The following is a 20,652-nucleotide window of genomic DNA, read 5'->3' on the forward strand; positions in this document are numbered from 1 at the left end:
TGGGCAATGCCAAGTGCGTGGGCCTACCAGACTCACCCATAGCTAAGCCCCGGTACATACATGTATTAAATTTTGTTACTCATTTAATGAATAATTTATATTCAAATCTAATACCCAAATCTAATCTGAATTTTTGGTGCCCAAGGAATGCAAGATGGGATCTGTGCTGGGAAAAGAAAACATTCACAAAGCAAATGACCCATGAAGTGCAGAGTAGTGTAACACTGTAAAGCAAAACACATAATGAAATGAAGAGGAAAACTGTTGTATAGAAACATTACAGCAATCAAACAGGTTATTTTAAAGGAATACAATAGTTTTGTTTCAGCAAAATGTTTCTGATTTTTTTTTTTAATTAAACTGATCTCTTTTGGTTTATCTGGCAGGTTGGTAAAGGCTTATTTGTTAAACATTGCAAAGTTTATTGCGGAAACCAATAAAGCACGAAAAAAATTCTAGAATTTATTCTGAATAGCTGCTGGAGGCTCAACTCAGTGACTGAATGGAGATAGTCTGAAACCTTTGTGTTTTAAATGTTTCATAGGGCCATGTATTCCCCTGCATGTGCTGTTTCTGCCTAGGAAACAGGGAAACGTCCTTTACATTCTCTCATTTGGGGGTGTCTTTTTGGGCAGAAGTAATGGGGTTTGTTGCCAAAATCTCACCCAAGATCCCTGAAGGCCGGAGCCATCTATGTGCAGGCCTTATTTCCATGCTGGCTCTCAACTTCCTCCAGGCCTTAGTAGCATAGTTCCTGTGAGAACCATATCTCCAGATGGTTTAACCCATTGGCTTAGATCCCTCCCAGTAATGGAAGTTCTGCAGCCTGGAGAAGGATGGCAAGTACAGTGAGCTGCAGTGGAGGTGGAATAGCAGTGGAGAGGGCAAATGATGGTGCAGAGTGGTTCCCTGTTTGTGGAGGAGGGTACCATGCCACAGAATTTGGTGCTTTTTCCTCCTCAATGGGCCTTAGTTTTGCCAGTTTTTTGTCTCCTCTGCCGTGTCTTATGACTTCTCTAAACATTTCTGAAGTCCAGTTGAATATAATTATACATGGGAGCCAGTTTATTTTGGAAAGAATATTCCATTTCTATCCTCCCTTGCTTTGTGGATAGGAAATTATACTGATGTGCTAGCTATGACTATGGAGTTATAACGTGGTGAGGTTATAACTCCATAGTCATAGCTGATGGACTGCTGAAACACCATAAAATCTTCTGGGTGAACATGTAAGTTTCAGAAATAAAATAACTTGACCCAAAGGTACAACATTGCAGCCAAGGTTAGGAGAATAAAATTTCATATTGATAATATCATGAAGTTGCTTTGGACATATTTCTTTGTTTTAAAATATTTGTAATAGAATTTGACAGCTGTTTACGTGGTGATTTATAGCAATCCTTTACTGATGTGAATACTTGAAATCTATTTGCATGCTTTGAGTTTTGCTAGGAGTACATATTTAACAATTTGCTATAGCAGACTGACTGCTTCAAGGGAACACATCTAATAAGGTTAAACTAAAATGCAACAGAGATTAGGCTTAGAGACCTTCTTGTTGTCTTACATAGCTTTTATATGAGATCAAGGTTCGGGATCTGGAAACCTGTGAGACCTAGACAGTGACCAACTGTATTTTTTTCCTTGTCAAACATATTTTAAATGTTGGTTTTACCAGGCACATAAAAATGCCCATTTGTTCTAAAGTGCTCCTCTATTCTGAAAAGAAAAAATATCCGGGATGGGAGAAGTGACGTTCCTTGTCTGTCCCCCAGTGACTCTACATTAAATTTGCTCAGTTTACAAGTAAAGATGTTACCTATCTAGCCAGCCTTGCAAACTTGCCCGTGGATCTGAAAGCCATGCTGGGTTCATCCAGGCTCGTGTCTCACACCGGTAGTAAAAGTTGTGTAATAGGAATATAGTTAATATATCTGTTAATGTGTGAGCCAGATTAGAATCCAGCTCACTCTCCCTGCTAGCTCTGCACAGCAACAGGTGTAAAATGCAGTACAAATGACTTCACTGACTAAACTCAGTAAAACTGACTCTACTACTACTGACTCTACTACTACTGTTTTCAGGGAGTAGGTATGTTGGGTGTATTCTCTATATAGCTGCTTTTCTGACCATAACTGTACTTCAGTATAGATCACAGGTAGACTCTACTAGAAAAGCTAATAAGAATAGTTCTTACTGAAGTACATTAGAATGGCCATACTGGACTAGACCAGCAGTCCATTTACGTCAGTATCCTGCTTCTGACAGTGACCAGTGTCAGGTGCCTCAGAAGGAATGAAGAGAACAGGGCAGTTTTGAGTGATCCATCCCCTGTTGTCCAATCCCAGCTTTTGGCAGTTGGAAGTTAGGGATACCCATCACAGAAAGTTGTGTCCCAGATCACCCAGGCTAATAACCATGGATGGACCTATCCTCCATTAAATTCTCTAATTCTTTTTTTGAACCCAGTTATACTTTTGGCCTTCTCAACATCCCATGGCAATGAGTTCCACAGGTTGACTATGCGTTGTGTGAAAAAATACTGCCTTGCGTTTGTTTTAAACTTGCTGCCTATTATTGTCATTGGGTGACCCCCCAGTTCTTGTGTTATGTGAAGGGATAAATAACACTTCCCTGTTCACTTTCTCCATACCATTCATGATTTTATAGACCTCTGTCATATTCCTCCTTAACTGTCTGTTTTTTAAACTGAACAGTCCCAGTCTTTTTAATCTCTCCTCATCTGGTACCTGTTTCATACCCCTAATAATTTTTGTTGCCCTTCTCTCTACTTTTTCCAGTTCTAATGTATCTTTTTTGAGATAGGGTGACCAGAACTGCGCTCAGTACTCAAGATGTGGGTGTACCATGAATTTAAATTGTCTGTCTCTTTCCTGATGGTTCCTAACATTATTTCTTTTTGTACTGCTGCTGCACATTGAGCAGATGTTTTCAAAAAACTACCCACGATGACTCTCAGATCTCTTTCTTGAGTGATAACAGCTAATTTAGACCCCTTCATTTTGTATGTATAGTTGGGATTATGTTTTCCAGCATGCATTACTTTTCATTTATCGACACTGAATTTCATCTGCCATTTTGTTGCTCAATCACCCAGTTTAGTGAGTTCTGTTCGTGACTCTTTGCAGTCTGCCTTGGACTAAACTATCTTGAATAATTTTGTATCATTGGCAAATTTTGCCACTTCACTGTTCACCCTGTTTTCCAGATCATTTGTGAACATTTTTGAACAGCACAGGCCCCAATACATATCCTTGGGGGACCCTGCTATTTATCTCTCTCCATTATGAAAACTGACCTTTTATTCCTGTCCTTTGTTTCCTGTTAGATTTTAACCAGCTACTGATCCATGAGAGAACTTTCCCTCTTATCCCATGACTCCTTACTTTGCTTAAGAGCCTTTGGTATGGGGACCTTGTCAAAGGCTTTCTGAAAGTCCAAGTACACTATATCCACTGGATCATCTTTGTTCACATGTTTGTTGACACCCTCAAAGACGTCTAATATATTGGTGAGGCATGATTTCCCCTTACAAAGCCATGTTGACTCTTTCCCAACATATCGTGGGGATATTGTATATATCTATACTGTAATCGCTAGTATCACCTCTAGAGCCTTTTTAAAAAATTGGCGTTACATTAGCTATTCTCCAGTCATCTGGTACAGAGGCTGATTTTAAGTGATAGGTTACATACCTCAGTTAGTAGTTCTGCGGTTTCATATTTGAGTTTCTTCAGAACTCTTGGGTGAATACCATCTGGTCCTGGTGACTTACTACTGTTCAATTTATCAATTTGTTCCAAAATTTCTATTGACATCTCAGTCTTGGACAGTTCCTCAGATTTGTCTGCTTAAAAGAATAAAAAGAAGTTCACTTATCAATTAGTTGTATTACACATTTTTGTAAAACTAATCTAATTTAATATCATTCATAAAACAGAATTTATTGCCATGCAATGACTGGCATCATATGGCAAATGGTCCCACATTCCTCACCTCCTTACTATTGATTATGCAGCTTTAACTATTCACACTTTGTAATTCACATTTCTCATCTTGCTCCTACTTGTCTACAATTTTTTTTTGAATGCATGACTCGCCCGCAAAGAGTCTTCAGTCTTTCAATTATGGGAGCAGAACTGTTTCTGGCAAAGTTCTTAATGTTCTCCTGTTGAATGAGTACTGGCTGAACCAGACTAGGGCTGGGAATTTTGTCAGAAAGTGAATTAATCTTGCTGTTAATTTAGACAGAAAGAACAACTTGTGTACGATCACTAAAAAAATGAAACCTTTAAAATGTAGGCTTCCATTATTTTCCCATTGAATCTTTTCAAGAAGGGCTAATATATTTTTAAAGCACTTAGCTGGAAATTTTGTGTGTAAAATCAATTTTGTTTTGCCTTTCAGGTATACTAAACCACTAACCTTTGCTGACTGCATTAGTGATGAATTGCCATTAGGATGGGAAGAAGCTTATGACCCTCAAGTTGGAGTTTATTACGTAGACCACAATAGCAGTAAGTGATATATGTTTTGCAATATATTATTGTGTATAGTCCACTTATTTACCGATTCATTATGCATACATTATCATAGCATATTAGAAATAAGCTCCAATGGCCAAACAACATGATCACCACAAATAGACCACTCCCTGCACCTTGACTCCACCCAGAAGACCTAAATCTCCAGGAGCTGGATTCTCCCTCTTGCAGGATGCAAATATCTCCTTAGGACAGAGGTGGGCAAATTACGGCCCATGGGCCACATCTGGCCTGCGGGACCCTCCTGCCCGGCCCTGAGTTCCTGGCTTGGGAGGCTAGCCCCAGCCCCTCCCCCGCTGTCCTCCCTCCCCTGCAGCCTCAGCGAGCCACACTGCCGGCGCAATGCTGTGGGCGGCCAGGCAGCGCAGATGCAGAGCCGCGGCCTGACCTGGTGCACTGGGCGGCACAGCTGTAGCGCTGCCAGCCACTGGTGCTCCAGGCAGTGTCTTAAGGGGGCGGGGGGGGGAGGGTTGGATAGAGGGTAGGAGAGTTGGGGGGGGGTAGTCAGGGGGCAGGGGTGTGAATGCGGCAGGGATCCTGGGAGGGGGGCAGTCAGGAAGGAGGTGGGGGGTTGGATTGGGTGGCGGGGGACAGTCAGGGGTGGGGTGTCCGGGGGTGGTGGATGGGGTAGGAGTCCCGGGGGGGCCATCAGGGGACAGGGTGGGTTGGATGGGGCAGGAGTCCCGGGGGAGCCGTCGGGGTGAGAAGCGCAGGTGGGGGGGAGTCGGCTAGGAGGCGGGGGCTGGGCCATGCCTGGCTGTTTGGGAAGACACAGCCTCCCCTAACCGGCCCGCCATACAATTTTGGAAACCTGATGTGACCCTCAGGCCAAAAAGTTTGCCTGCCCCTGCCTTGGGAGTTGCATTCATAGTGTGAAGGGGAGAATTGGGCCTCTGCAGTTCATCAGCCTCTATCTGCTACAAATGGGTTATCGCTCCCCAGCTGATGAAAAGACCAAGTTCCTAAAGGACCTGGGTGCTGAGGACGGGAGTCCACTCTCTGGGTGAAATTCACCTCCATGCAGAGGGTCAGCTCAAAGCACTTATATAGTGCAAAGACCTTGTGCTGACCTCTGCACAAGGCTGAATTTCACCCATTGTCTCTAAATACTTCTAGAGGTTCTGTAAGTGTATGGGGGAGGTGTTTGCTTAATACAGTTCTTCATTCTCTCTCTTCAGAAGCAAAACTTTTAGTAAAGTAGATTTGGAATGTAATAAAATGGTACACCATCTTGAGATTGTTAATATTTGTAGTTTTCATGCAGTTTCATTCTCAGCACTAAGAGGCTAAGCCTCTGGATGCCCTCTTGGTAAGGCTGCTCCATCGGCCTGAAGTATTGTGCATTACAAGAAGCTTAGACGGCTTTCAGAGAAATTGAGTGCAAACATGCATATTTATTTCAAAGTACAGTAGCTGGTATGACAGGGTCGGGCCAGATAGCTATAGGAAAGTAATAGAAAGCAGATATATTAGCCCCAGGCTAAGTAGGTCCCTTTTCCCTGGGTAAGGTTACAGGGAATGTTCCAGAAAAATCAGGAACCTTCTGGAGATAATTAAGACAGGCTGATTGGAACACCTGCAGCCAATCAAGAAGCTGCTAGAATCAACTAAGGAAGGCTAATCAGGGCACCTGGGTTTTAAAAAGGAGCTTACTTCAGTTTGTGGTGTGTGTGTGAGGAGCTGGGAGTGAGAACGCAGACTGTTGGAGGACTGAGGTGTACAAGCATTATCAGACACCAGGAAGAAGGTCCTAGGGTGAGGATAAAGAAGGTGTTGGGAGGAGGCCATGGGGAAGTAGCCCAGGGAGTTGCAGCTGTTGCACAGCTGTTCCAGGAGGCACTCTACACAGCTGCATTCCAAAGGGCCCTGGGCTGGAACCCGGAGTAGAGGGCGGGTCCGGGTTCCCCCCAAATCCTCCCAACTCCTTGTCAGACACAGAAGGAGTCGACCTGGACTGTGAATTCAGAAAAACGGCCAAGCTGAGGGCTGCTGTGAAGCTCCAAGGCGAGCAAATCCGCCAATAAGCGCAAGACCCACCAAGGTAGAGCAGGAACTTTGTCACACTGGATACATATTACAAAGGCTGCTGATATGAAATGTCATTGTAAGCGTGTTTTTGAGTTGTATTAGAATCAGCCCCCTGAAAGGCACAGCTCTTGCAAAGAAATAAGAATAATTAGATTTGGCCCCCCCAAAATGAAATCACTTTACTCTAGCATATATAGAGAAAAGTAGGCCTTGCTTTGTGGAATAGACTAACTTGCTTTGACTCATTCAGTTTGTCACAGCTAACAGATGCTCAGAGAAATACTTTGGACAGGGATATTAGAGGCAGAGGTATTGAAGGCAATTCTGTCATTAAACTGCAAGAGGAGTTGCTGTGTTAATCTTCCCAGCAGGATTCTAGAAGGAATACAAATCAGCTTTGTCTAGCTATTTCTTACCACTGACTCTTAAGAGAAGAACTCATCAGAGAAACTCTTCGGACAGGGAAAACTCCAAAAAATGTTCCCACTGACCATCCAATCTTGCTAATTGCATAGTCTTTAAGACACTATAAAGAAATGTATATAGTGTCTTAGTATGGTGGCCATTTTTATTCAGTGCAGAGAAGGCATTCAGTGAAGTTGGTTGGAAATACTTGTTCTGCTTGCTCCATAAACCTGAAGTAGACAATACTTTTCTGTAGCTGCATTGGGCTCCTGATACTTCAGTCTGATTCACATTGGCATAGCCTCATTGAACTCAGTGCAGCTCTGCTCATGCAAATCTAATCGAAGGATTGAGGCCTGAATGACCACTGTTACTCTTAAAAGCTTTGGTTTCTCATGGATGGCAAACCCCACAGATACTTGGCACCAGACAGTTTAAAGAATATTGCAGGTATATTGGTGGCATCTTCTTACTCAGAACTAGAACTGGCTTGAAACTTTATCAACAAATTTTGATTGGGGGGAGGGGAGAAAAATCACTACCCCCATTTTCCAAACCAGCTCTATTCATAACCATAATAGATAAAACCATAGTCAGCTTTCTGTGGCTGATCAACAGACACATCTTGTGTTGGTTGCTTACAGAATCATTTGGAGAAGAGACCAAAGTGATACCCGCTCCCCAGGGACTATTTCATTTTGTCCTGTAGGGGAAGGAATTTTCAGTGTGGTAGCAGGTTTAAAAATTTCAGTCTAATTATAAGCAGTACACCTGTCAAGGTTCCTCCCCCACTCTGAACTCTAGGGTACAGATGTGGGGACCTGCATGAAAAACCTCCTAAGCTTATCTTTACCAGCTTAGGTCAAAACTTCCCCAAGGTACAAAGTATTCCACCCGTGGTCCTTGGAATGGCCGCTACCACCACCAAACTAATACTGGTTACTGGGGAAGAGCTGTTTGGACGCGTCTTTCCCCCCAAATACTTCCCAAAACCCTGCACCCCACTTCCTGGACAAGGTTTGGTAAAAAGCCTCACCAATTTGCCTAGGTGACTACAGACCCAGACCCTTGGATCTTAAGAACAATGAACAATCCTCCCAACACTTGCACCCCCCCTTTCCTGGGAAATGTTGGATAAAAAGCCTCACCAATTTGCATAGGTGACCACAGACCCAAACCCTTGGATCTGAGAACAATGAAAAAGCATTCAGTTTTTTACAAGAAGACTTTTAATAGAAAATAGAAGTAAATAGAAATAAAGAAATCCCCCCTGTAAAATCAGGATGGTAGATATCTTACAGGGTAATTAGATTCAAAAACATAGAGAACCCCTCTAGGCAAAACCTTAAGTTACAAAAAAGATACACAGACAGAAATAGTTATTCTATTCAGCACAACTCTTTTCTCAGCCATTTAAAGAAATCATAATCTAACACATACCTAGCTAGATTACTTACGAAAAGTTCTAAGACTCCATTCCTGTTCTGTCCCTGGCAAAAGCAGCATACAGACAGACACAGACCCTTTGTTTCTCTCCCTCCTCCCAGCTTTTGAAAGTATCTTGTCTCCTCATTGGTCATTTTGGTCAGGTGCCAGCGAGGTTACCTTTAGCTTCTTAACCCTTTACAGGTGAGAGGAGCTTTCCCCTGGCCAGGAGGGATTTCAAAGGGGTTTACCCTTCCCTTTATATTTATGACACGCCCCCCAAATCTCAGCTAGGGTGAAACACTCGCTGGGATTTCTTCCTGGAGCTCTAGGAAAAACAGAGTTAATAAGACACATGCATCTCTAAATATACTACCAAGTACATAAAGACTAACAATATTTTCCACATCTCAAGGACGATTTTAACCAGTTGACTCTGGGAAACTTTCACGGGAGAGTGCATCAGCCACTTTGTTAGAAGCTCCTGAGATGTGTTGGATGTCGAAATCAAAATCTTGGAGAGCTAAACTCCACCGAAGAAGTTTTTTGTTAGTTTCTTTGACGGTGTGAAGCCATTTTAGTGCAGCATGGTCGGTCTGCAGGTGGAAACGCCGTCCCCAAACATATGGGCGTAGCTTTTCCAGAGCGTAGACAATGGCATAACATTCTTTTTCAGTGACTGACCAGTTGCTTTCCCTCTCAGACAGTTTTTTGCTGAGAAACACTACAGGGTGGAATTCTTGATCAGGTCCTTTCTGCATTAAAACTGCTCCCACACCACGCTCGGATGCATCTGTGGTTACTAGGAACGGTTTGTCAAAGTCTGGGGCCCTTAGTACAGGGTCAGACATGAGTGTCGCTTTAAGCTTGTTAAAGGCCTTCTGACACTTTCCGGTCCACTGAACAGCATTTGGCTGTTTCTTTTTGGTTAGGTCTGTCAGTGGGGCAGCGATTTGGCTGTAGTGCGGTACAAATCGCCTGTAATAACCGGCCACGCCTAAGAAGGATTGAACCTGTTTCTTTGACTTTGGGACAGGCCACTTTTGGATAGCATCCACTTTGGCCTGTAGGGGGCTGATAGTTCCTTGACCCACCTGGTGTCCAAGGTAAGTCACTCTGTTTAGGCCTATTTGACACTTCTTAGCCTTAACAGTTAGTCCTGCCTCCCTTATGCGCTCAAGGACTTTTTGTAGATGTTCCAGGTGGTCTGCCCAGGAATCCGAAAATATGGCCACATCGTCAAGGTAGGCGACTGCATATTCTCCTAATCCCGCTAGGAGACCATCTACAAGTCTTTGGAAAGTGGCGGGTGCATTTCGCAGCCCGAAAGGGAGTACATTAAATTCATACAGCCCGAGATGTGTGATGAAGGCTGACCTTTCCTTGGCAGATTCATCTAGCGGTACCTGCCAGTACCCCTTTGTTAAGTCCAAGGTAGAGATGAACTGGGCCCGTCCCAGTTTCTCTAACAGTTCATCTGTGCGTGGCATTGGATAGTTGTCTGGGCGAGTTACAGCATTTAGCTTACGGTAGTCCACGCAAAAACGTATTTCCCCATCTGGTTTGGGAACTAGAACCACTGGAGATGCCCATGCACTTTCAGAGGGGCGGATTACACCCATCTGTAACATATCCTGGATCTCCCGTTCTATAGCAGTTTTAGCTTGAGGAGACACCCGGTAAGGTTGGACCCTAATTGGGTGAGCATTACCTGTGTCAATGGAGTGGTATGCCCGTTCAGTCAGTCCTGGGGTGGCTGAGAACGTTGGCGCGTAGCTAGTGCACAGCTCCTGGATCTGCTGTCGCTGCATACGCCCAAGGGTCATGGAGAGGTTCACCTCTTCCACACCACCAGCACATTTCCCTTCGTAGTAGACACCTTCAGGCCACTCAGCATCATCTTCTCCCTGGGCTGTAAACTGACAAACCTTTAATTCTCTGGAATAAAAGGGCTTTAGAGAATTAATATGGTACACCTTAGGCTTTCGGTTGGAGGTGGGGAATGCTATGAGATAATTAACAGCTCCCAGGCGCTCCTGGACCGTGAATGGCCCTTCCCACGATGCTTCCATTTTATGGGCCTGGAGCGCCCTTAAGACCATGACCTGGTCTCCTACTTTGAAGGAACGCTCTCTGGCATGTTTATCATACCAGGCTTTTTGCTCTTTTTGAGCATCCTGTAAGTTTTCTTTAGCAAGGGCTAAAGAGGTTCGGAGGGTGTTTTGTAGGTTGGTTACAAAGTCCAGAATGTTAGTTCCTGGAGAAGGTGTAAATCCCTCCCATTGCTGCTTCACCAACTGCAATGGCCCCTTAACCTCACGGCCATATACAAGTTCAAATGGGGAAAACCCTAAACTGGGATGTGGTACAGCTCTGTAGGCAAAGAGCAACTGCTGCAACACTAGGTCCCAATCATTGGAGTGCTCATTTACGAATTTACGTATCATGGCCCCCAAAGTTCCATTAAACTTCTCCACCATGCCATTTGTTTGATGGTGGTAAGGAGTGGCAACCAAGTGATTTACCCCATGAGCTTCCCAAAGGTTTTTCATAGTTCCTGCCAGGAAATTAGTCCCTGCATCTGTGAGGATGTCGGAGGGCCAACCTACCCTGGCAAAAATGTCTGCTAGTGCCTGGCATACACTTTTAGCCCTGGTGTTGCTTAGAGCTACTGCTTCCGGCCATCGGGTGGCAAAATCCATGAAAGTCAGTATGTACTGCTTTCCTCTGGCTGTCTTTTTCGGAAAAGGACCCAGAATATCCACAGCTACTCGCTGAAATGGAACTTCAATGATGGGGAGTGGTTGTAGAGGGGCTTTGACCTGGTCTTGGGGTTTTCCCACTCTTTGGCACACCTCACAAGACTGGACATAGGTAGAAACATCCTTGCCCATTCCCTCCCAGTGGAATGACCCCCCCAAACGGTCTTTGGTCCTGTTCACCCCAGCATGGCCACTAGGGTGATCGTGGGCTAAGCTCAAGAGCTTGGCCCGGTATTTAGTTGGAACTACCAACTGTCTCTGAGGATGCCAGTCTTCCTGGTGTCCACCAGAAAGAGTTTCCTTGTATAAAAGTCCTCTTTCTACAACAAACCTGGATCGATTAGAAGAGCTGAGAGGCGGTGGGTTGCTCCGTGCCGCTGTCCAAGCTCTCTGGAGGCTTTCATCTGCTTCCTGTTCGGTCTGGAACTGTTCCCTTGATGCTGGAGACATCAGTCCCTCATTGGATTGTGGACCTAGGCTTGGTCCCTCTGGAAGCAATATAGGGGATGGAGCTGTTTCTGTTGACTGTGAACCGCTCTCCGCTGGTGCACTATGTTGGGATTCAGGCTCCGGCTGAGCCTCTTGTGTAGGGTTATCGGCTGCTGCCAGTTCAGGTTCAGTGGGGCCCTCTGGTGTTGAGGTTGCAAGTACTGGATTCAGTGCTGACACAGGGTCTGGTGTTGGTTGTTCGGCTGGTTCCGGTTCTGGGACTGGTTCCGTCTGGGTCTCTGGGACTGGATCCACTACTGCTGTTGCAGACATTGGCCTAAGGTCCAGGTCCATCACCTCTGACTGGGTCCTGATAGCAGTTTCCGGAACAGAGCTAGGCCTCACGGCTTGTTTAGCCTGGCTGCGGGTGACCGTTCCCACCCCCTTGGCCTGCTTCACATGATTGGCCAAGTCTTCCCCCAACAGCATGGGGATGGGATAATCATCATAGACTGCAAAAGTCCACATTCCTGACCAGCCCTTGTACTGGACAGGCAACTTGGCTGTAGGCAAATTGAAAGAGTTGGACTTGAAGGGTTGAATCGTCACTTGGATCTCTGGGTTGATTAAATTGGGGTCCACTAAGGAAGCATGGATAGCTGACACTTGTGCTCCGGTGTCCCTCCACGCGGTGACCTTCTTCCCGCCCACACTCACAGTTTCCCTCCGCTCCAAGGGTATCTGGGAGGTATCTGGGCCTGTGGACCTCTGGTGTGATTCCGGTGCAATGAACTGTAATCTGTTGGGGTTCTTGGGGCAGTTGGCCTTTACATGCCCCAGCTCGTTACATTTAAAACATCGTCCAGCTGACGGGTCACTGGGGCGAGGAGGGTTGCTGGAGAACGGGGTGGCAGGACGATAAGGGGTCTGGAGGGTTCTTTGGGAGGTAGGTGGGGCCTTGGGTGGCCCCCGGTAATAGGGTGTGGTCTGGGGTGGTCCCTTCTGGTCTCCGCTCCAACTGCGACCAAATTTCTTCTTCTCTGCCACCTCCACCCATCTGGCTCCAATCTCTCCTGCCTCGATTACAGTTTTGGGTTTCCCATCTAGGATGTATCTTTCTATTTCCTCAGGAACACCCTCTAAGAATTGTTCCATTTGCATTAGGAAGGGCAAATTTACTGGAGATTCAACACTTGCTCCTGATATCCAGGCATCCCAATGTTTCACAATGTGGTAGGCATGTCGGGTAAATGACATGTCTGGTTTCCACCTTAGGGCTCTGAACCTCTGACGAGACTGCTCGGGTGTTATCCCCATTCTGACTCTCGCCTTGGATTTAAACAGTTCATACTTGTTCATGTGTTCTTTAGGCATTTCAGCTGCCACCTCAGCTAAGGGTCCACTGAGCTGCGGCCTCAGCTCTACCATGTATTGGTCAGTAGAGATGTTGTACCCAAGGCAGGCCCTTTCGAAGTTTTCTAGGAAGGCCTCAGTATCATCGCCTGCCTTGTAGGTGGGGAACTTTCTGGGATGGGAAGTGGTACTTGGAGAAGGATTACTAGGGTTTGTTGGGATATTCTGCTGAGCCTTTATCTTCTCCATCTCCTCCACATACTTCCTCTCTTTTTCCTTCTCCTCCAGTTCTTTGTCCCTCGCTTCCATAGCTCTCCTGTGAGCAGCCGCTTGGTGTTGTTCTGCCTCCCTTTCTTGTTCCTTCTTCAGCCGCATGAGTTCTATCTGTCTTTCATGTTCCCTTTGTCTTTCCTCAGCCTGAAATTTGGCTAATTCCAGCTGTAGTCGAGCTGAGGATTTGGTCATTCTAACCTCTCTGTTTTTAACTAACTTTACACCCGAGGTTTAGAAATAAACAAACAAAACTTGGCTGTAAAATTTTGCTGTGCTGGAATAGAATACCTATTCTCTGATAGTGATTGTCAGCCTACAGAAAAAGACAATTCCCTTGTCTCTGTTCTGGGCCCAACTTAAAGCAAAAAACCTCCAAACTACTTGGAAACCTGCTTACCCAGCCCAAAGAAAAAGCAAATGGGTAGAACACACACCCCCTATTTACTTTTAGGAAGAAAAGAAAAAAAAAAACCTCTGGGTTGGAAGACTGTGAATTTCCCTGCAGGAGTTAAGTACCCTGCCTCCAGGCAAAGAAAACCTGCAATTCACAAGATAATCCCCTTTTGTCTCTGCTTGGCCACAAAGCAGGGAAAACCCAAGATGCTTTCAGTTTCAAAGCTGCTTCAAAGCCACAGGAAAAAAAAATTCCTTTTTAAAATCTGTATTTCTAGTTCAAAAAATCTCAACTGGATCTCAAAATGATTTCAGGTTAATCCCACCGCTGCCACCATGTCAAGGTTCCTCCCCCACTCTGAACTCTAGGGTACAGATGTGGGGACCTGCATGAAAAACCTCCTAAGCTTATCTTTACCAGCTTAGGTCAAAACTTCCCCAAGGTACAAAGTATTCCACCCGTGGTCCTTGGAATGGCCGCTACCACCACCAAACTAATACTGGTTACTGGGGAAGAGCTGTTTGGACGCGTCTTTCCCCCCAAATACTTCCCAAAACCCTGCACCCCACTTCCTGGACAAGGTTTGGTAAAAAGCCTCACCAATTTGCCTAGGTGACTACAGACCCAGACCCTTGGATCTTAAGAACAATGAACAATCCTCCCAACACTTGCACCCCCCCTTTCCTGGGAAATGTTGGATAAAAAGCCTCACCAATTTGCATAGGTGACCACAGACCCAAACCCTTGGATCTGAGAACAATGAAAAAGCATTCAGTTTTTTACAAGAAGACTTTTAATAGAAAATAGAAGTAAATAGAAATAAAGAAATCCCCCCTGTAAAATCAGGATGGTAGATATCTTACAGGGTAATTAGATTCAAAAACATAGAGAACCCCTCTAGGCAAAACCTTAAGTTACAAAAAAGATACACAGACAGAAATAGTTATTCTATTCAGCACAACTCTTTTCTCAGCCATTTAAAGAAATCATAATCTAACACATACCTAGCTAGATTACTTACGAAAAGTTCTAAGACTCCATTCCTGTTCTGTCCCTGGCAAAAGCAGCATACAGACAGACACAGACCCTTTGTTTCTCTCCCTCCTCCCAGCTTTTGAAAGTATCTTGTCTCCTCATTGGTCATTTTGGTCAGGTGCCAGCGAGGTTACCTTTAGCTTCTTAACCCTTTACAGGTGAGAGGAGCTTTCCCCTGGCCAGGAGGGATTTCAAAGGGGTTTACCCTTCCCTTTATATTTATGACAACACCCAAGGACAGAGCTAAATTAAATCCAATGCCAGGAACCAGTCAGATGAAATGAGCTGAGAACACTTCTAACCTACTATCTGAGATAAAGTAAACATAATTCAATTGAATTGCATACCCAGAATATTATATATCTATCGTATATTATTAATGAACTTCCCAAATTCGTACTTCTCAGACTGCAGTACAACTTTTTTTCAGAGCTTCATTTGAGATAAGCCAAAATTCTCTTGCCAAACAGTGATGCTAACAAAGTGAGCCTTTATTCCTCAAACACGAAACCATTACAACAAGCTCTGAACTGAGTGATAGACACAAGCGAAAAACAACAAATTACAGAATAATCTGTGCTTGTATAATCTCTTCATCTGATAGTCTCAAGGCACCTTCTCACATCAACTGGGATGAATCGAGCCCTGTGCCTGAATTTTATTGATCATGATTGCATATTTTGTAATTGGCGCTCAATTAGTGCTGCAACTGGGGGAATGTAGCTTGATGCTTTGATTACTAATTGTGATGAATTAAATGCTCTGATGCAAGAGAGAACAGACTGTGGTCTCCCTATACAATTGCATAGTTGATCTTCTGTATTAGTCTCCTGCCAAGTATCACTTACCTGAATGAGTCACGTTTGCCCTTGCTGTGTGTCTTATGTCAGCTGAAGTGTTCTCCTTTCAGCCCATCCTCCAATGACCAGATGCTGTCAGGGCTTCCTCCCTTTTCCCTTTTGCAGGTTCCCTCACCCCTGCCAGGCTTCTTAGTGCAGCACATTGATGCAGAAAGTGGGGAAGAATAGATGGCCAGCACAGCTGCTGTTTGGTCCTGAGCATTCACAGGTCTCAGCATGGCAGAGACAAGAGGGTTTAAAAAAATGCAGGGACAGAAGACTGAGAAGTAGGGAGTGTGAAACTCCACTACAGCAATAACGGGGAGGACAAGGTAGTGGACTAGAGACCATGATGAGGGGAAAGGTGAGTATATGTGAGCAGAAAACTAGGGGGCAAGGTGGTTTTGTGGCCAATGCACAGGATTGCACATCAGAACTCCTGGGTTTTCAGTCTCCAGCTTTTCCTTGGTCACACAGCAAGTTAATAGCAAAGTCACATTGCCCGTGCCTCAGTTTACTAATCTGCAAAAAGGGGATAGAACACTGATCTACTTCCTGGGTAGGTGAAATCACCTTGCAATCCTTGGCAGTATTAACACTACTCATGAGAAAGCAAACTTTTTAGTTCATCCTCACTTCACATGCTCACATCTGCAAAGGTCACTTGAACTAAGAACTGCATTGAAAAATGAGATATAGATATGCTAAAGAGGGCTGGGGAAGAACCCAACTGTTTTTTAAACAGCACCAAGGGAATACCTGTCAGCTGTCACATTTTAAAAAGATTTTTGCCAATTTTTTAGAAGTTCATAATGTGTTTCATGAAACTTTGAACAAACATAATTTGGGTGTTTGAAAAATCAGCTGCTTTCTCTCAAATTCACACTTCTGAATTGTGGTGGTATCTCAGTTCTGCAAGTGCAAAATGGGGGTATTACGTTTAGTACAAGTAGTCTCTGAAAATATACAGTGAGAGGTTGTAGCTATGGGTAGGTAAATTATCCCCAACTTACGGACTTGGAGTCCAAGATTCTAAGGTTAAATAGTATTCCTCAGAGGTATTCTGATTTAATGTATTAAGCATGCAATTAGGAATCAGGAGCCTGTGGTTTCTAATTCTGGTTTCAATGCTGACCTACTACATGATCTTGGGCAAGTCACATGCATGGGAAGTTTCATACAGCTTACTTGGGGTGTTCTGCTGAAGATTTGACCCTTCTGGCTTTGGACACAAAGCAAAGTGAATTTTCCAAATAGGAAGAGCTGAGTGATTCACTGAGAATCAGAGTGGTTTTGGATTGCTAAAATTTAGCTGGGAGCACTGCCACTGGGATTTTCAAATTCTTGTTGCTTGTCTGATGCTGTGCATTCCAGACACTGCTCCTCTCTCTGTCCCTACTCTAAGGTTATCCGGAACACTTCAGCAGCTTTCATGTCCTGCTGGAACAGCATATGGCCTCACCCACACCTTGAGTGGATGACAGACCTTGGATGGCGGAAACTAGCCACCAGTTTTAGAAGTGATTTTAAAACAGCTTTTCAGACCCACAGCAGCTCACATCTTGCCTACACTAATGGTAGCAATATTAAACTTTTGTGGGAAAAGGCTGTGTCTAAACTAGACTGCTGCGTCTCTTGGGATTTTGGTTTGTATTGTTTTTGTAACCTGTATGTTCAGGCTGTGCCGGTTATTGCATTACTTTCACCTCTTTAAAGTGCCATGTGTGTGCTGCATGTCTCTAGCTACACATGCACAGCAAGCACTTATTTGAAAACACATTACTGGAGGGATATTCTGTGTTAGGAGGCTTTCCCCCAGCATAATTGTGTCCCCCTTGTAGAGTAATGCCAACAGCTTTGAGGCCTTGGTTAAACTGCTGTAAGTATATCTAGGGTTTTCATCAAAATGGGTGTGCTTCTCTTGATCCTGTATCTTCCAACTATGAAGATAATATTCTGGCTGACTTTAGACCTCTTCTGAGCTTCAGCTCTGGCAGTTTCTTCTAAATATTTAAAGAAACTCTTAAAATATGCAGATTAGTGTCCCACAGATGGTTTCAACCAGGCCCTTTTTATTAATTATTCAATACATAGTAACTAGACAGCCTCATTCAAGCATTGTCAGTTCAGGCATCCTAGAGCATTTAAAGTTAGCTGAATAATGGCAACTCCTGTTTTTGCATTTCAAATTGGCAATGGCACATACAGTAGAGCTGAGAGAAAAATGAGAAATTTTGAAACACTCGCTCACACCACGAAAATGAAATAATAGAATTAAAATATAAGTTGTATTAAGAGTGGCAACTTAAGTGACCGTTATGTGACTTTTCTTCATAGAAGGCTGTGAATTCATTGTATCGGAATAATGGAGCCCACAGAGTCCATTAAACTGTCCAGAATAGCGACAGTTCCATTATGTAAAAATTATTTTCCTTATAACAGTTCTCCCCCTTGCTCCTTTGTCTTAAAATGAGTAGAATGATATTGCTGTACATCCTTTAAATGGGGAAAATAGAAGTTTAGTCCTGTCTCAAGGCACTAATGACACAACGTAATTGGGCCATGTCTATAGTATAGGCGCGACTGCTACAATGCCATGGTATAGATGTAGACTACAGATATGGAAGGTCTTTTCCCATTGTTGTAGGAACTACACTTCCTTGAACAGTGGTAGCTAGGTTCCATTGACCTAGCTGCCTCTACATCAGTCATTCCCAAACTTTAACAACCTGTGAATGCCTTTCACTAAAATGTCAAGTCTTGTGAACCCCCTCCTAAAAATGAATATTTCCAGGGATTTTCTCCTTTACCGGAGTATAAATTATAAAAGCACTGATCTTGGAAATATAAAATTTGTTTTTATGACATGCTTATTACACACTATTTATTATTAATTATTAATCATTATAGTATTTTTATTACATTATGAAAATGGCAACACTCTTCCAAGATCTCACTTTTGTAGATCTCACTTGTATCACTTTGAATTAGCCTGTTAGAAGACAAGGCTCCTATGTTTCATCAAGGAGTATCAGACATGAAACAGCATGAAGGTATTTAAGAAAACAGCTCAAAGAGTTCCTCCCACGCAAGCATTCAGGTCTTGAACAGTCCAGGCAAACAACGCATGTTACAATAAAGCTTAAACTTGTTCTTCATAATAATTTTTAAAACAATACTAGCTTCCTATTTAATTTTAAAAACAGCAAAAAATATCCACCTCCCTTTTCATTTCTTACAAGGAGTCTTGAAGTTTATCACACTGAGGAGATTTAGATGTGCTTGGTTTGATCGGCTTAGCTCTTGGAAGTCCTGGGGCTCCAGGCTGCTGGCCCCATGCTATCCCTAGGGACAGCTCTGTCCACCATTAGGGAATTTTTTCCTGAGAATCCCCTGTAACATTTTGCAAACCCCAGTTTGGGAGCCACCGCTCTACATTGAAGACTAAGTTGGCGTAGCTACAGTGCTCAGGGTGTGGATTTTTGACACCCCTAAAAGTTTGTAGCGAAGTTGAACTGTGTTTGAAGTGTGGACCAGGCTTTAAAGGGATGCACTTGGCTACATTAAATGACTTAATTATCCTGTATTAGTAATATTTTTTTAGAATCTGATTAAAATATTGATTTCCTCCCTGCTGCCTCACTACAGACTTAGTCCTTCTTCACTGCCAAACATTTTATTTTGCAGTCTTTGTTGCTGTGACTATAGGGAAGTCACATGGATAATGTTGTATCTGTAACAATGTTTTCCTTGGTTTGTGAAGTGGCATATATAAATTACATATTTAGAACAGATCATGGCCCCCCAGTAGAGAACATCCGTGAAAAGTCTCAAGCCCTCAATATTTTATCTAAAAAAAAATATTAATAAGAATAGAAATTGTTCCACAATAACTTTTTGCATAACTAGAATCTGTTGCTGAAACTAGCACTTATTATTTTACCATTTACCATTTTTATAAAGTAATTCAACCAATTTCACTTTAGATCTGCAGATTGCTAGACACTTAGCAGACAAAAAAGATTTGGAAGTTTCATTCTAAATACTGACATAAGTGAGGGGAGGTGATGCTAGGCACACTTTTTCTCTTGGTGTCTTTGTTTTCTCTTGAGTGATATTATCCTGTCCATCTTTTGAGTAAGGACTTTTATCTCTGCTAAGAATCCACACAGATAGAGGACCCTCGTGTGCAATGGCGGTGGGAGCAGGAACTTATGCTGAAGGACTATCTGATACTGGCCCAAGAGGCAATCGCTGCTCAGAAAGAGATCTACCAGGTGAAACAGCAGAGACTTGAATTGGCCCAGCAGGAATACAGGCAGCTACATGACGTTTGGGAACACAAACTGGGCTCTCAGATGAGCTGTAAGTATTAAACTGTCTAGCAAGTGGGAAACAGCATCATGATACAACCAGGAAAACAATTTGTAACTTGTTTTTGTAACTGGTTTTGGAGTAAAGTTAACTCTTTGTAGCTGCTCCTGATAGGACAGACCTTTAACATCAAGGGCCGAGTCTTACCTATTCTCTCTGGCTTATCTGTCTTCAAACTAAATCAGGCTGAAGAGGAGGGACACCAGTATCTCAGGTGGGCAAATGATCAGTATGGGGATTAGCAAACTGTAAGGTAATTAAATGTAATTAATGCTAGATCCCCAGCTGTGCCAGGCAGTGTGTGGTGGGAGGGTAAAGGGACATGGTCAGATGTGCCTATCTGCCACCTCTGTGCTCCTCTGAAACCCGGGGCTGTCAAGGAATGGTTTGGTGCTCACATTCATAGCAATTCCCTGAATGCTGTGTAATTATACTTGTCAAGCAAATCCATCCACATGCACTCCTTACAATGGGGCTGGATGAGCAGTAGTGTAGAGCTAGCTGTTTCTCTTCCACACCACCCAAAGATTCTCCATGTGATGTTTCAAGTTAGGCAAAATCAAGGACTGCTTCTGAAACTCTGGCCTTGGAACAATTGTCAATAGCTAGTAATGATTCAAATGTTCATCTTATTTCACAGATACGTCAACTGTATGATGACTGGAGTGTTATCTCCTGCTTTGTAGCTGAGCAGTCAATTTTATGAAGATTCCCTGTCCTCATTTTCTATATAAGTGGTCTTCCAGCCACCTCTTCCTGTCCACTCACGC

At 43.6% G+C, this 20,652-nt stretch overlaps 1 protein-coding gene across 1 annotated transcript in view; it reads left to right on the top strand.

Moving 5' to 3' along the window:
- Positions 1-20,652, top strand: part of WWC1 (WW and C2 domain containing 1) — a 139,906-nt gene that overhangs the window by 59,284 nt on the left and 59,970 nt on the right. Inside the window, exons 2-3 of the mRNA XM_077825047.1 lie at positions 4,429-4,538; positions 19,670-19,873. Of these exons, the coding sequence (XP_077681173.1) occupies positions 4,429-4,538; positions 19,670-19,873 (314 nt within the window). The remainder of the gene's footprint in view (positions 1-4,428; positions 4,539-19,669; positions 19,874-20,652) is intronic.

This window comes from Eretmochelys imbricata, chromosome 8 (assembly GCF_965152235.1).
Source record: "Eretmochelys imbricata isolate rEreImb1 chromosome 8, rEreImb1.hap1, whole genome shotgun sequence".
NCBI lineage: Eukaryota > Metazoa > Chordata > Testudines > Cheloniidae > Eretmochelys > Eretmochelys imbricata.